Below are 14,466 nucleotides of genomic sequence, written 5' to 3' on the forward strand. Positions count from 1 at the left end.
ATCAAGCATACAGAATAATGATGCTATTCAACTACTTAAAAAAAAAAGTTGACTTTTTTGGTTTTGTTGATTCCCTAAAACACATTCGTGATAATCGGGAAAGGCTTATATTACTTACATCCTTTGCACAAGTGCTCAAGGCAGCAAGTCACATCTGCTCTTGTAAGAGTTACATCCACCAGTTCCGACGGGATTCCATTATACAAACACTCTCTCGGGCTTCAAGGGGTTACTGGTGCTACAGCTCACGCGCGCTCCTGTCATTCTCTTTGATTGGCTGGGAAGGGGCTGTGCGCGCTCCGGGATCACCAGCGCGAGGCAGTTAATCAGCAGCAGCTGCGGCCAAGTTCATCTCCTCACACTCACGAGGAATGGCATTGCTGCACATCAGAGCTCGTAACAACACTTTCTCTGGGAGAATTCACACAGCAATAGCCTCTTATTTGCAAATGCACCGCTGCACACTAGCACACAGCGTCTTTAGAGAAACAATTCCGGAGACTGCACACACAAGCATCACCACACAGAACAGCCAAGCGGAGCCCATGAACTGGGAATAAAAAACCTAGAACACCTTATCTCAGAGACAAAATTAATGCGTCAGCGTTATTTTGGACTATTTTCCTGAATGCGCCGTTTATATTACATCATATCTCGGCGTCCTTATTAAGACGTACACGGCGTGAAACTGATTACTTTGCAGCACTTAACTACATTGTAGAAGCAGCCTAGCAGGTTGGCCGAAAAAAAAAACAACTTACTTTTCAGTTTATTAGTTTAAAAAAACGTACCCAAATTCATAGAAATCTTGTTGTTAAAATGTAACGATTAGAAAATTTTGACGTAGTTTTACGTGATTTTGTATTTAGAAAATCTGAAAAAGATGCACTTACACTGAGAGGAAAAGCCGAGTGGAGACAATGAGGTTTTAATGCACTTTTTGACCAAGTTTTGTAGGGTAAAGTTTCCTCGAGACTTTGGAAGCCCATCCAGAAGGGCGTTTACAACGCGCGGTTGAATTGAACATCGTTAAATAACTTGCGGTTAAGTAATTTATAAAACAATATCAGAAAATTACAATGTCTACTTCTCACTGTTTAAAAGCGTAGCTTGACAACTTTCAAAAGTTATCCCTAATTAGTTGTAACAACATACCGCTCTCCTTCGCTTTATTCGCAGTGCCACTCAAAGTGAGCGCTATCTCAGCAAGACGGTCAACATTTAGCAATAACATTGCCGCACTTTCACATTCAAGTAAAATTAATGTGTTATACCTATAATTTGGCCACATAGCTAAAACCTAAAGCTACGTTTAAGTTAAAATAGTTACCTTAAGATTTAAAGCCATTCGTCAGGGTCTTTCGTTTTGAAAGGTACTGCTCCTAACGGGCACCCAGACAATAACTTTGCACAGGCATTTTCGCACTAAGTTACATAGTTCACATTGTACTTGAGGGTGCAAACGAACTCTGCAGAATTTCCCTTGCACATACGCAGTTAGAGGACGCAGCACTCTTGACTATATCCATTATTTCAGACATCGGCATCAATGTCATTGCCAACCTCCTAAAAGCTTCAGTAGCCTAGTCCTTTGCTTATACCGAAATCAAGACGTAGAATGGCCGAAGAGCTGGTAACCATCACTAATGGGATTGTGGTGTGACTTGTTCGGCTGGAGGGAAGGCTGTTATTCTTGTAAATATCCACACAGACTCAGATCGTGTTGAGTTTCTTTGAGCGGGGATGATCAGGATCTTCCCGGATTTCAGCGTTCAGGTGACGGCTGCGGCAGGTGGAGGAGCCGGGGGAATGCCAGCGGGTCCCGCCGTGGGGAGAGTCACCGGTACCACAAACGGTAACCCTCAAAACGTCCAGGGGATCACCTCGTATCAACAAAGGTATGTACATGACTGTAAAGACAACCCGTCTTTTCTGAGCATTTATGTATTTTGTCCACGGTGCAGGGTAAGCAACGACAGTCACACGCACACAGTAAATATTTGGATAGTATTTGGCGAGCGATGCCTTGTCAGAATGCATTTGGTTAGCATTTGGACGTAATTGACCTGGACTAATATTAACACGTGTAAATTCACTATTTTAAATTGTGAATGAAGCAAAAACCATTAAACATTTGTGGACGTATTTGTCAGCGAAGCGCGAGTAATTCAATTCTTATATGGCAGATTTACACGATTGAGCTGAGTGTACTTGTAAAACACACACACACATTATATATATATATATATATATATATATATATATATATATATATATATATATATATATATATATTCCAGTGTGGCATTACTATTTTAAGTGAGAAAATTCCTTGATTTTTTTGTTATTAAGGACAACGACTGATTTATTAGTGCCGCATAGATAACCTAAGTACAATACTTAGCGGGGCGGGTGAACATTAATAACGGAAAAGTTGCACAAATTTGAAACCAACTGCTGGAGTCGCTAATTATTAGTTGTCACCATCTATAAACTAAATGAAATGTTCTCAGATAAGGGCTGTTATAAATTATTGCATTTTAAATATATATTAAACAAATGTTAAGGTCTGGATATTCTACAGTATACACCAGCGTGTACCTAGAGACGGCAAAATCTAGAATAAAATAGTATTGTCGTGACAGGCTGAATTTTTTCACATGGAACAAATTCTTTTGAAAGCAACATGAATAAAAATGTGTTGCCGTGTCCGCTGCAAGATATTTTTCGAAAAAGAGGCAAAACCTAGCATTGTTTTTTCTAGCAATGTGAGCCTAACAAAAAAGGTGACTCTTCATTGTTACTGTATATGGCCAGACATGTACAGTATTCAAACGTTAAAAAATGCAACCAAAATATATTTCCAGGACATTGTTTCACATGACGCTTACTTTCTCCACGGTAGTAATTATATTCCGCATTTACCCTTGACCTATTCATAGCAGTATAGACTTGCAACTACATCAGATGCTTAAAGTATAGAGAGTGTTTTTCATGATTTTCCACCAATAAATTTTGAGCAGTTACGTTTTGAATTGAAGTTAATGGCTCATTTAATAATGAAAAATCAACATAAAGGCCTCCAGACTAGATATTTAAAATGAATTTTGACCAATATCATGAGCCCAATTACAAAATAGTTTTGACCTCGGCTGTTTTACTTTTTAGATGCAAAAAGTCTGCTTTAAATTTCCCTGACGCTAGTGGTTAACACCGTCGATGGTTTAATTTGATTACATGGACACATGGGAAAATGAAACGTTTGAGTCAACACCAAACGGTTTGTGACCTTGACTGGTCATAAGTAAAAACAGCTTTGTTTCCTCAGTGTGAAACCATTTTTTCAGTCGCACGATTCTTTACGAAAAAAGACGTACACACTACGTTTGATCGACCTTACTTTTATTTTATGGAAATAGATTAATAGGAAATGGCTACAGTATACCCGAGTAGAAGTCACTGACGACAAAGTGCAGTAAAATGTAGCCGACCTCTGATAAAATAGTGGCGCATCGCAAGAACGTACCTAGGTGAAGGTGAAGGCAGGCGTATTTACCTACAAATTTAGTGTAAAAGTGTAAAAAGTTTAAGAATGCCTAATCACAGTTGAGGTAATTTACAACACCTAGCTAGCAAAAGAAAACTGTGATGAGGTGAATAGTGGGATATTAAGTACGGTAAGTAAGTACGGTAAGATAAGTACGGTGATTAGCCACTATAATCAATAAAGCTGAATACATCCGCCACATCACTATCTGTCACTCACAATACAATGTCCATCACTGACAAATATTGCATCTAATCATAAAATATAAACACGCATGTCCAGTGCTACAAATGTACTTTTGTGACACGATTTGTCTCGGTTTTAGAATTTATTTTGGACGTAGGTTTTATTTGCGGTAGCTCAAAGTAACATTGCGCTCCTTAGTGGTAGCCTTACAATCACTTAATTTTTCTAAAAATCCTATTTGGCTCATATGAGCGGTCTGTAAGCCTGCCTTAAATTCAACATCACAATTCACGGATAATATAAACACACTCCTTACATATAAAAATAGATTTACGCGTTATCGCTTTTAAATTGGCAAACCAGAGGAACTTTTCAGCCTCGTACCCTGCATACACAGAAAATGAAAACTGTCTCCAACTACAACTGAGTGGCGTTGTTGCGCCGGTAGGAGAGAAGATGTGTCCTTTTTCACATAGAGCGAGCCAGGAAAAGCTGGAAAATGCACAGAAAAACAGACACAGAAAAGGGCTTTCCAGAGCAACGGAGACGAGGGGCTCGTGCGGGAAAATGCAATGATATGATACTCCAATTTAGATACTGATTCTTCCACTGTTTCGACCCAAGATCACTGTGCTAGGAGAGCAGCCGGATTTCAGCAGCGTACCCCGGTTTCCTCTCACTTTTCTTGGCATGCCTTCGGAGCTCGGTCTCGGGGTATTTTTCTCCTTTCCTCACGCACATGAACGTCAATGCATGGAACGAGAGGCACGACTGGACCACAAAACCGTTATGGCTTTGTTTAAATACTCATAGTCTGCAGACCGCATCGCTGTCTGTCCGTTCGGGTGTATGTCAAAATAAATCTGAAGAAAAAAAGTAAGAAATAAAATAATAGCAGGAAGATGGCGCCCACCAAGCCTAGCATTCAGCAAGACCCTTCAAGAAGAGAACGGTAACGATCGGATTGTTCATTTTCTAACAAAACGTTGTTGTTGTACAGTAGCAGTAACGCATTTTTTGCTGAAGATTCCTACTTTGAGTGTCAGAAGTTTTGCTGTTGCCCTGTCTGCAGGAGTGCGTCTGAGATTTGGGATCTTAACGCTAGGGTAACAGGTATAACGTGGGAAGACATCCGTATTACGGAATTGAGGGCACACAATGAGTGTTGACTCGTGCACTGTTAAATACAGGTGCTCACTAACGTAGTCACTTTCGCATTGTTTTTATACGGGCTGTGCAAGTGGCTGCAGAAGGCCTGGAATTCCATGCGTATATCGGGTAGACATTTCTGCCCTGCACTTGAGCGTAGCTTCCAAGTGCAGCTAGGCCATACTAGGTAGTTCTCTGCTTTGCGGCGGGACTTCAGAAGCTTCGGGGGGTAATTAGCATAAAACCTGTAACCAGCTGTTTTGGAACTTTCGATGTAGCGCATGGATTGTTCTGATATCGTATTGGGCGAGAAGCCACTCACCGAGTAATGACAGTTTTCGCTATACAATTCCCCATCATTTACACTGGGCTATTTATACTTAGAGAATGTTGTTGTTGGCTGTTTTTTCCCCTGAATATTACTATTGTTAATACTTGTTATGGGTTTGTTACTTTGAGCCGACAAAAGCCTCTTGAAATATTTGCCTTCTCTCTTTAATATAATTTTATATCGTGTAATGCTTGTCTTCATGCATAATGTGTTTTTGATATCTATCATAAGTAGTGTGAATTGATTCTGAGAAAAATGCCAGTGGCTTTTGTTTGACTGAGCCTCTCGCTCTTTCACAGTGTGTGTGCATGTGTAACAGTAAATATTTGATTAGCATTTTTCAGTTTATTGCAATGAAAGTATCTATTGACTGGTTTGCATTGCAGATATTTTTGCCATAATGAAATGCTTTGATGGTAAAATAATAATATTAATGTTGACAGCATTTTTATTGTAAGCTGTTTGATACTGGCTAAAGAATCTTTTTCTGTGTGATTGACTGGGAATTCATATAAAGAGAAAATTATTTGACATTTCTCAAATATATGTAAGGGAATGTTGTAGTGTATGTGGCTTTGATTGTTTTATCTGTACAAACAAGTCCAGAGACTTCTTGGAAACATCAAAACTGAAAATAGTGTGCTATTAGATAAGTAAGTATTCTTAGTTGATTCTTAGCCTACACCACAAGCTCTGTACAAAATCGATTATTGCAAATTCAATAATGTAAAACTGGAGAAACAAGTCCATTGTCGTTGCTTCTCAAGTTCATTTTTTCAGATCTTGAAAAATTGCATGGATATATCAAGATTAGTCAATTTCAGACAGGTTATGTATATCAGGCAAGTCAGATTCTGTGAATGCCCACTGTGGACAGAGGTTCTATTTATAGATGATCCCTTACCTCATTGTCTACATTATACACACATTGTGAAGGATCATAATGAAACCAGCAAAGAGCCTGTTCAAAATATAGGCCCAGTACTTCAGTTTTTTTATCCAGTACACTTACCATAGCTGCGGCAGGGAATGTTTATGCTAAGTCAGTCTTCAGTAATCTCTCTGGCAGGAGCATATTTGTGTGCCATTCTGGGTATATCTTGGAGATAGGAATCTTGAAGATGGAATTAATTTCGAGGGGGAAACTTCATAGCCTTTGCATGAGTGCTTTCTTTATCACCTGTCTCCTATTGGCATTCGGAGGAGGTAAATCTGACTCTGTGATTTGTTATTCTGCTCCACTTGAGAGTTGAACTAAATAACACTTGGTCTGAAATTCTGATTGAAGGTGTAGGAGGATATATTTAATTTAATGCCCCTTAATAGCATCTCTGTGTTTGCAGGCACGGCTGCTGCTGTCCTAAAGGTTGTATCTGACTAATGCAAAGCTGGTGAGGGTGAGAGAAGGTATAGCCTGGACAGGAATGGGGCTGGCCAGGGTTCACATGGCGCAGAGTAACCACAAAGTTGGCTTTGTGTTTCATGAATTGTTTTCTTCCCTCAGGGCAAGCAAAAGTGCTAAAGAGTCCCATTTCCTTTTTTATTAGTTTGGTGGATTTATACAACAGCATTAAGAATGAGATATACATTTGTCTGCATAGGTTGTGCGGGTGTCAATAAAAAGCGTGATACCGAGCAAACATGCTTTTCTTTAAAGCTTCACTTTAACCTTCTTGGGGGGGTCTTTCAGTGGTAGAGGTGGTGTGGAGGTTGTCAAGCTTTTGTTGCAGCTGAAACTCACATCGTATTTTCAGACATTATGTCTTCTCTGTGTTGCAGTGCCGCTACTGTGCAGCAGAGCCCCGTATGTGTGTTTTTTGGCTGTTGATTTTAATGCTAGAGTGTTCCAGCACAGCACATCTTTTTCCCCCTTCCAATGTAACTGCAAGGTATGTAAAAACTATTCCACCAAAGCAGCCATGAGCAAGCCAGTATTATGGTTGAAGTTAAATATAAGCCCTTGGTTGCTTAAAAAATATCCTCATTAAAAATATTCTGAGACTTATTGATATGAAAGGGCTTTATAATTTCAAGGTACCTAATGAGATTTGATACGCACGTTTCAGCACATTGCTTTGTATCTTTCCGGCTGTTTTTCCAACACACACAAAAAAACATACAAAGTGTATTTTTGTTTTCACCAGCAGAACATCCACTTCCTGAGTGTGAATCCTCAAAGCTGTGGTGAGAAGAGGTCGTGTGCTGCCTGAGCGCAGCAAATTGAAGAGCAGCACAGGGAGGCACCGGAAGAGATTAATAGTCCTGTTCATTGTTTAAACACTCTGTTTCTGTTTTAGCCACCTATTTCGGAGATGGCTAAAATGGTAATCGAACAATATGAAACTGAGAATGGCCTTCATATTATAAAGCCAAGGGTCGGTGAAGAGGGGGAGAGACTGAAATAATGAAATATTTCCAAGGCAACAGACTGTCAGCAAGAATAGTAATACATGGTATCAGAGAGCTATGAGAAAGGATATTAGATCTTATAGTTGTATGGCCAACCTTTATAATGGGACTTATTAAAAAGATATCCCCTCCACAGTACAGCCTTGCTCTGCCATTTCCAGAGTGATAGAATGCAGGATAGGGGCTTCTGATGTTAAATGCTATTCAAAGGACATGCGGTACCACCTATAGATTGGACTTATTAGCCACTGAAGAATTAATTTATTTATCCTAATGAGCTAGGTTTCTGATGTGTTTTGTGTGTGCACATGCGTATATGTTTTTTGCCGGTGTCTGGCACTGCCGCAATGTAAGTGGTGTGGTGATTACAGCAGCGCTGCCCTCATTCCGCCACTCTGCCACGTTATTGTGAAGGTCAGTGTGGAGAGCGAGACATAAAGGAGATGCATCCCGCAAAGATAATAGCGCAGCCATCGGGCGTGCCGCATTAAAGCCAGCCTTATCTCTGGAGATGTTTAAGTTGTTGTGTTTTATTGCAGGCTTCATAATGGCCGCACTGCTCCATCAAACGGAGGATTTTATTTCTTTATTTATTTTTTTCACCCTCCTGCGTGCGTCTGCGTGTGTGTGCATGTTTTTGGTCACGGCTGCCGTTCATGTCACCCTTCTGGTGACAGTGGGGAGGATACTCGTGGAGAGGCACCTGCTCAGGCTGCTTCTCTCCCCCGTCTCCTGCAAAGCATTTTGCATAAGTTTTTGTTGGATCCCCTTTTTATGGAGACAGTTCCATTGTGCTGTTTTCACTGGCTTACCTTTTGGTATTTGATACCCGTGCAATACCAGAAGACCAAATGGCCACGGCTTTGCTGACCAAACGGCTTTAGAGGAGCATTTAGTTGTGTTTAGGGTCCGTGGCCATTTGCTCAGACATTCAGCCACCCATGCTGCGGTGGTGAAGGGCCTTGCTCTCCCTGCAGAATGTTTCTCCTGTAACTGCTGCTGATTGCGCTAAACTGGGCAGCCATGGTCAGGGTTTTCTAGTTGTCGTCCGTGTGAGGTTTACTTTACCAGCAAAGCGTTCAGGGACCCACCTGCATGCCTCTTTTTACTCTCTCTGTAACACAGAGGAAACGAGACCTTGGTTTAATGTCTTGTACAAAAGACAGATGTTGTGCCTGCTGATTCCCATCTGCTGGTTTAGTTAGGTGCATTGTTCTTCTCACGCACTTCCAGTAAGATTTGCCCTCCATCTCTCCCCCCTTCCCTACTCCGGTGTACCTGTTCTGCCTTTCCCTGCCTAGAGCCTCCATCTCTCTCGCTGCCAGCCTCATATTGTAATCCCTGTCTTGTGAGTTGCTCTGTGTCTGTACCTCTTCTGTGTCCCACTGCCTCACCAGTCTCCGGCTTCCACAGTCCTTCACCTCATTCGCCCTGTCTCTCTATGCCCAGACCCCGATCCATGGCTGTCAGTCAGCATTAAAGCCTCCGGCCACGGGGTGCCGTAGCCGGGCCTTGGACCTTAGCTCGCCTGCGCAGAGCTGTCGTGATCCCCTGCACCTCAGAACCACAGACATCCGAGCAGCCCTTGTAGATGACTGGAGTGGGGGGTGGGGGGGTTGTTTAGTTAAAATGCGACCATTGAGCTGACATTTAGTCAGTGCAGGATGTAAAAATTCAACCAGATTGACTGCTCTGACAGTGCCTCCTTGGCTGCCTCCTGATGACGCACGAACGGACCCCAAATGAAAGGATTTCGGGGTTGATATGCAAGGGTACCCCGCCTGTCACTCCCTTAACTGAATGTCATGCATGCTATGTGACCGGCAATAGAGGAAGGCCCCCCCCCCCCCCCCCCCCACAAAGCACTCTTAGCTCTCTAATTATTTATTATAAAGCATTCCTTAAGCCTGATGTCATCTAAAGAAGCCCCCTGTACGCGGCTTTATTTAGAGGTATTGTGCTGTGTGTTTCCCATGCCAATGAGAGAGCAGGCTTGTTTAAAGGAGTACTGTAGGAACCTGTGTGCTGGCCTGTATATCCTGCAGATGCTTTTGATCATTGCTGTCCAGAATTGCAGTTGGACTAAATTTGTCTGATGAAAGAAAAAATGGCTAGTAGGCTTATTTTTTTCTAATGAAATAATTCTCAATTTTTTAAAAGGCAATTTAACTTCCATGGACTGGTTACTTACCTGCTGATATTTAGAATACTTCAAAAAATTTAAATTATTTGTAGGCATACTGAGGCTTCTGTGCACCATGACCTTTTTTAATTTTGAAGTCATCTCTGCTTTTGGAAATAATGTTGCTTATTTCTTTTCCCTGTAATTTTGGAAAACATGTGAAGGTAATTCAAAAGTATTTGAAACTGCTGTGAATTTGATATCAAAGTTCTGTGGAGAAAGTGTGGGAAAACTGTGGGAAAGTACAGTAAATTATACAATTCCCTGCTTATCTTTTAATTTTTCTCTGTCTGGTTTGTTGAAAGGAAGAACGTGACTTGAATAGATAGACTGTTGTCATTAGTAAATTTTAAATTAATTTTTACAGAATTCAAATTGATGTAGAAAAATAGGCACCTCAAATATAAACCATTTTCAAAACACTCTTGCATTTCTTGTGCTCCATAAATGAATAGCCAATGTGCCTTCTTAATGGAATTTTTAAAAACTGAAAATTGGATCCCATCCATTTTGTATCATAAAGATTTTCAGGGCAATGTGGTGCTTTCCCCTTTGTGTGCCTCCCTGTTTTAGTACACAGGGTGAAACAGAACTTCTCAGCCTGGCTACCAATGACTTTTTAAGGTAAGACCACTTTATGTAATGAATGAAAAGCCACATGAATTGTATAGTATTTACAAACTGTCCAACCTCCTGTAGAATTCTAGATCTTGATTGCATTCTGTTATTGCAAGTAGGAAATGATAGGATTTCTCCAGACCTCAGTTCCTCAGTGATATAATCCCAGTCTCCATTCCCTCCTTGTATTTCTGTTGCTCTGTGTTAATGTAATTTGTTAATCCAACTGAATTTGTTATAGATAAATTTGCATGGATTATCTTGTCAGTGCCGTATCTGCATGCTTTTGTTCCCTTGGTTATTCATAATTTAAGTCTGGCCATGAGCACTCCCCCTTTCCTTTTTTTAAAGGAAGGGGGGGTGGGTGGGGTAGTGTGGTTCTTGGTTGGTTGGGGGTTGCTCACAAAGGAAAGCGTGACCTTTAGCAGATGTCTCTGCTGAAAGCGGCCGACAGAGTCGACAGACAATGGCAAACAGAGCATTCCTACAGAGTGCTGATTGACTTCCTCTCAGGTCTAGAGGAGCAAGTATCTGCATCAAGTCTGCTGCTGCAACAGCTCAGCGGTCAGATGCACAGTGCAGAGGAGTCTGGAATATGCACAACCATGATTTGGGAAGGATTATTAGATGAAAAAATGAACTGAAAAAAGCTCACAGGTGTTTTGTTTTACTAACGTGGGTTTCTTGCACCAGCCACAGGTTGAGTCATGAGGCGTGCACAGTATGGCTTTGGGGTTATTGTGGGAGTCTAGGATGAGTGCAGACAGTTGTTTCTAAATAATTCCATGGCCCTTTATGTACATATACTGGGGAGTGTAGGATCAGGTTTGGTCTGTTTGTTCGGCTCTCATTTGTTTCCATTGTATTTCCCTTCACAGAACCTCCTTCAACTACCTCCACCCACCACAGGGGGTTTCCTCCCTGGAAAACGAAGAGATGTCAAATTAATTTAACGCAGTGGTTCACAATCTATTTTTCCAACTTATTTTTTTTTTGAGAATTGCCTATTACTGTTATATTATGAAACATTTATCTTTGATCTGTTCTGATATTAGCCAGCAAAATTATGTGCTATTGTAAAATGGCTATTAATTCTAAAGTTAACTATTTCCATTACTTACTAAAGACTGCCCTTACTACTAGTGCTTAAACCTTCCTCTTGCCCAAATGGTAAGATGAGTGCTTTTACTATTCTGGTTAAACATAACACAAAAGCACTTACTCATTGCTAGGCCAAGTGGAAACAGTTCAAATAAGCTATGGAGGTGGTAGTCAGTGTTGGTGTTTGTTGCAAGTGAACGGTTATGAATTGTAGTGAATGGTTGTATGAAGATGTTAGCAAGCTACCACACATTTCCTGTTGTTATCAAGCTACCACACATTACTGTTGTTTCAGCTGATAAATCAAAGATATATGAAGTAATCATCATGAAGATCATGAAGTAATCTGTAAAAGATATGACTATGTGCAATAAGTGCACTCTTTTTGGGGGTTGATAAATTCTCATTCTCCAATCACTGGAGAATGGTTCTATTTGCCCACCATGGTCCCAGTGGCAAGGTGACTTGAGGCTTGACAGGCCAAAGGCTAGTGACACCATGCCAAGCTTTTTGGTGTTTCCCGGGGGGGTGTCGCAGGTTAGGGAGGTCCCTGCACTGGTCAGAGATTGTGTGCAATATGAATGCAGTTTAAGAGTTTTAGGAGATGGGGTGGTGTAGCTGTTCAGCAGCTGTGCTTGTGCCCTGAGTCCTACATACTCCCATTCTCAGCACTGTCAATGTCCATTTGGGCTGAGTGCTTAACCCAAATGTGAAAAATACCTATGCACTTTGTTCTGTATAAGTGAATAAGTGACTGCCTTTGTGAGTAGGAATCAGTGTCCCATACTGGCTTCTGGAATTGTTCTGAAGGCCTTTGATGTTTCTAGATTTTTAAAATCAGTTATTGTATCTGTGTGGTTCTGTGGAGGTGTAATTGAAGGGCACACTCCTTGTCTTGTATGACATCTAGTATTCACCATACTAACCAGATGTAGAGTATTTACAGGCTCCTCAGCAGACGTTATTTATTATTTTTTTAAACAAATCCTAGGATCTGCTAGGCTAGCTTTTACTTTGGCATTAAAGGTTGTGGGACTTGTGGGTATTAAAAGAAGAGCTTTTTAAAGAGCGATCTGTATGGAAGATTAATGGAAGAGAAAAGGTCATACATCATTTGCAGACTGACATTGGGGAGTGTGCTATGCAGATGTGATTTGACTGGATTTTTTTCTTCCCCCTTAAAAATTCAATCAGGTGTCAGAACAGGAAGGAAACGGACATCTTTTTCACCGCATTGATACAAGACGTATTTGCTGGGGATTTTTAGAAGATCAGATTATTTACATTGTGTCATGTTAAATAATCAAAATTCCCTGTGGCAACCTCGCTGTCTTACCATGTGGCTTGCACTGTTTGCGTTAATCAGATATTTAAAAAGACAAAGCAGGAAAATGCACAGACCCTTCCATTAAGGCATGCTGAAAGCAACTTTTCCTCTGAGTGAACTTGAAGCAGTTGAGATTTTGCTAGAAGGTCATAGAAAGGTTTTTTTGTGTGTCATGGCAGTGCTGCTTGCTTCCCCTTTAATAATTGCTTTCATCTCATTGTAGCCCTGTCTCAGAAAGTGTAGGTCAATAAGGATGGGAGCATTCAGAATTTCATGATCTGTGTAGTGGAACAAATTGAAAGCAAAGCCTATATCAATCACTGTGAAGGGAGGGTTAATTGTTACAGCCTTACAGGCCTCCGGACAGATAAACCAGTAATGAAATACTTATGGGTGTGATGTGCCAACACTTGAGAATGAAATAATAAAAACAAAAGGGGGAGGTGTTCTCTGATTAAAAAAAAAAACTACAGGACTACAGAAAGCAAAATAAAACTGGCTTAAACTGCTCTGTGTTTCAGAATGTATCTACTAGGGCTGGACCCAAATATTCAACTATTTGTTTGTTGGGTAGGTATTCGGTTTTCAATTTTGGGATTTGGATGTTTGTTTTTTTTTTGTTTTGGTTTTTTTTTTTGCTAAATGTAGGCTATCAACAAAGGCGAACTGCAAAATACATTTTGTCAGCACATTCTTGTACTATATTTCTACTTCTTAATTGCACTGTTAAAATGTGGGAATATATATACCGTCTTAGCTTGGGTGCCTGACATCCCTCTCACTCACAAGAGTCACGTTGATGGGAAATAAAAAGTAGCCGGTGATCGCCGAGCTCATGCTTTGGGACTCAAATGGAGGGTCTAATTGTTTTGACCGACCCCTAGGTTTGTCACCCTGGAAGGATCCTAGTTGCAGCGATGCCATGCTTCTGTCTGCTTCCAGTGGGGCATGAGACCATTTCTAAATACCGCGGCTCCATAAGCAGTGACAGCGATGAGTGTATAGGATGGGTTAAATGCAGAGGACAAATTTCGTTTCAATGTATGCGAGTACTGAGAAATGAAAATAAAGAAATTATAAATATAAATCTTAAAGATATTTTGTTGGAGCTAGTGTGCTGTTTCTGCGCTTCTGTTTCACAGCGCATTGTCAGGCGTTGTCTCAGATTCGGAGCCTATTATTATGAGCATTTATGTAGGTCTATAATTTATCCATGATAAGAAAAATTGTCACAAGCTGTTATTATGTCACAAAAGGTGCATAGATAGGACCCCGTTCAACCAAACCCCTCAGGATTACAAACATGCATAAAACACACCAAACCTTTTGCAAAATTTTTTTATTAATAAATAACAATATAAACAACAATACTGTAGAATAACAGAATCCTTACAAAATTAATGCCTTTAATTAAACCGAAAGACATGTGTTGCAGCGCTATGCCGTCCATCTTACCTGAGACCAGAGAACTGTCTGGCTGAGTCCTTCCTGAGTCATGCTCACCCCCGCCCCCCCCGCCCCCACTGAAGCTTCGAATATTTGCTGTTGATTACTACCGAAGCTCCGGAGCCCTAAAATGGTATTCGGTATCCCATAGTATCTACAACATTCTGATT

General features: G+C 40.8%; 1 protein-coding gene across 1 annotated transcript in view; it reads left to right on the plus strand.

The window, feature by feature from the left end:
- The first annotated feature begins 1,043 nt into the window (after positions 1-1,043).
- The window catches only part of LOC118787344 (neuronal PAS domain-containing protein 3), a 272,979-nt gene continuing 259,556 nt past the window's right edge, over positions 1,044-14,466 (plus strand). The window contains 1 exon segment of the mRNA XM_036542873.1: positions 1,044-1,898. Within this exon segment, the coding sequence (XP_036398766.1) occupies positions 1,744-1,898 (155 nt within the window). The 5' untranslated portion in view covers positions 1,044-1,743.

The sequence above is a fragment of the Megalops cyprinoides genome, chromosome 12 (genome assembly GCF_013368585.1).
Source record: "Megalops cyprinoides isolate fMegCyp1 chromosome 12, fMegCyp1.pri, whole genome shotgun sequence".
NCBI classification, from domain to species: domain Eukaryota; kingdom Metazoa; phylum Chordata; class Actinopteri; order Elopiformes; family Megalopidae; genus Megalops; species Megalops cyprinoides.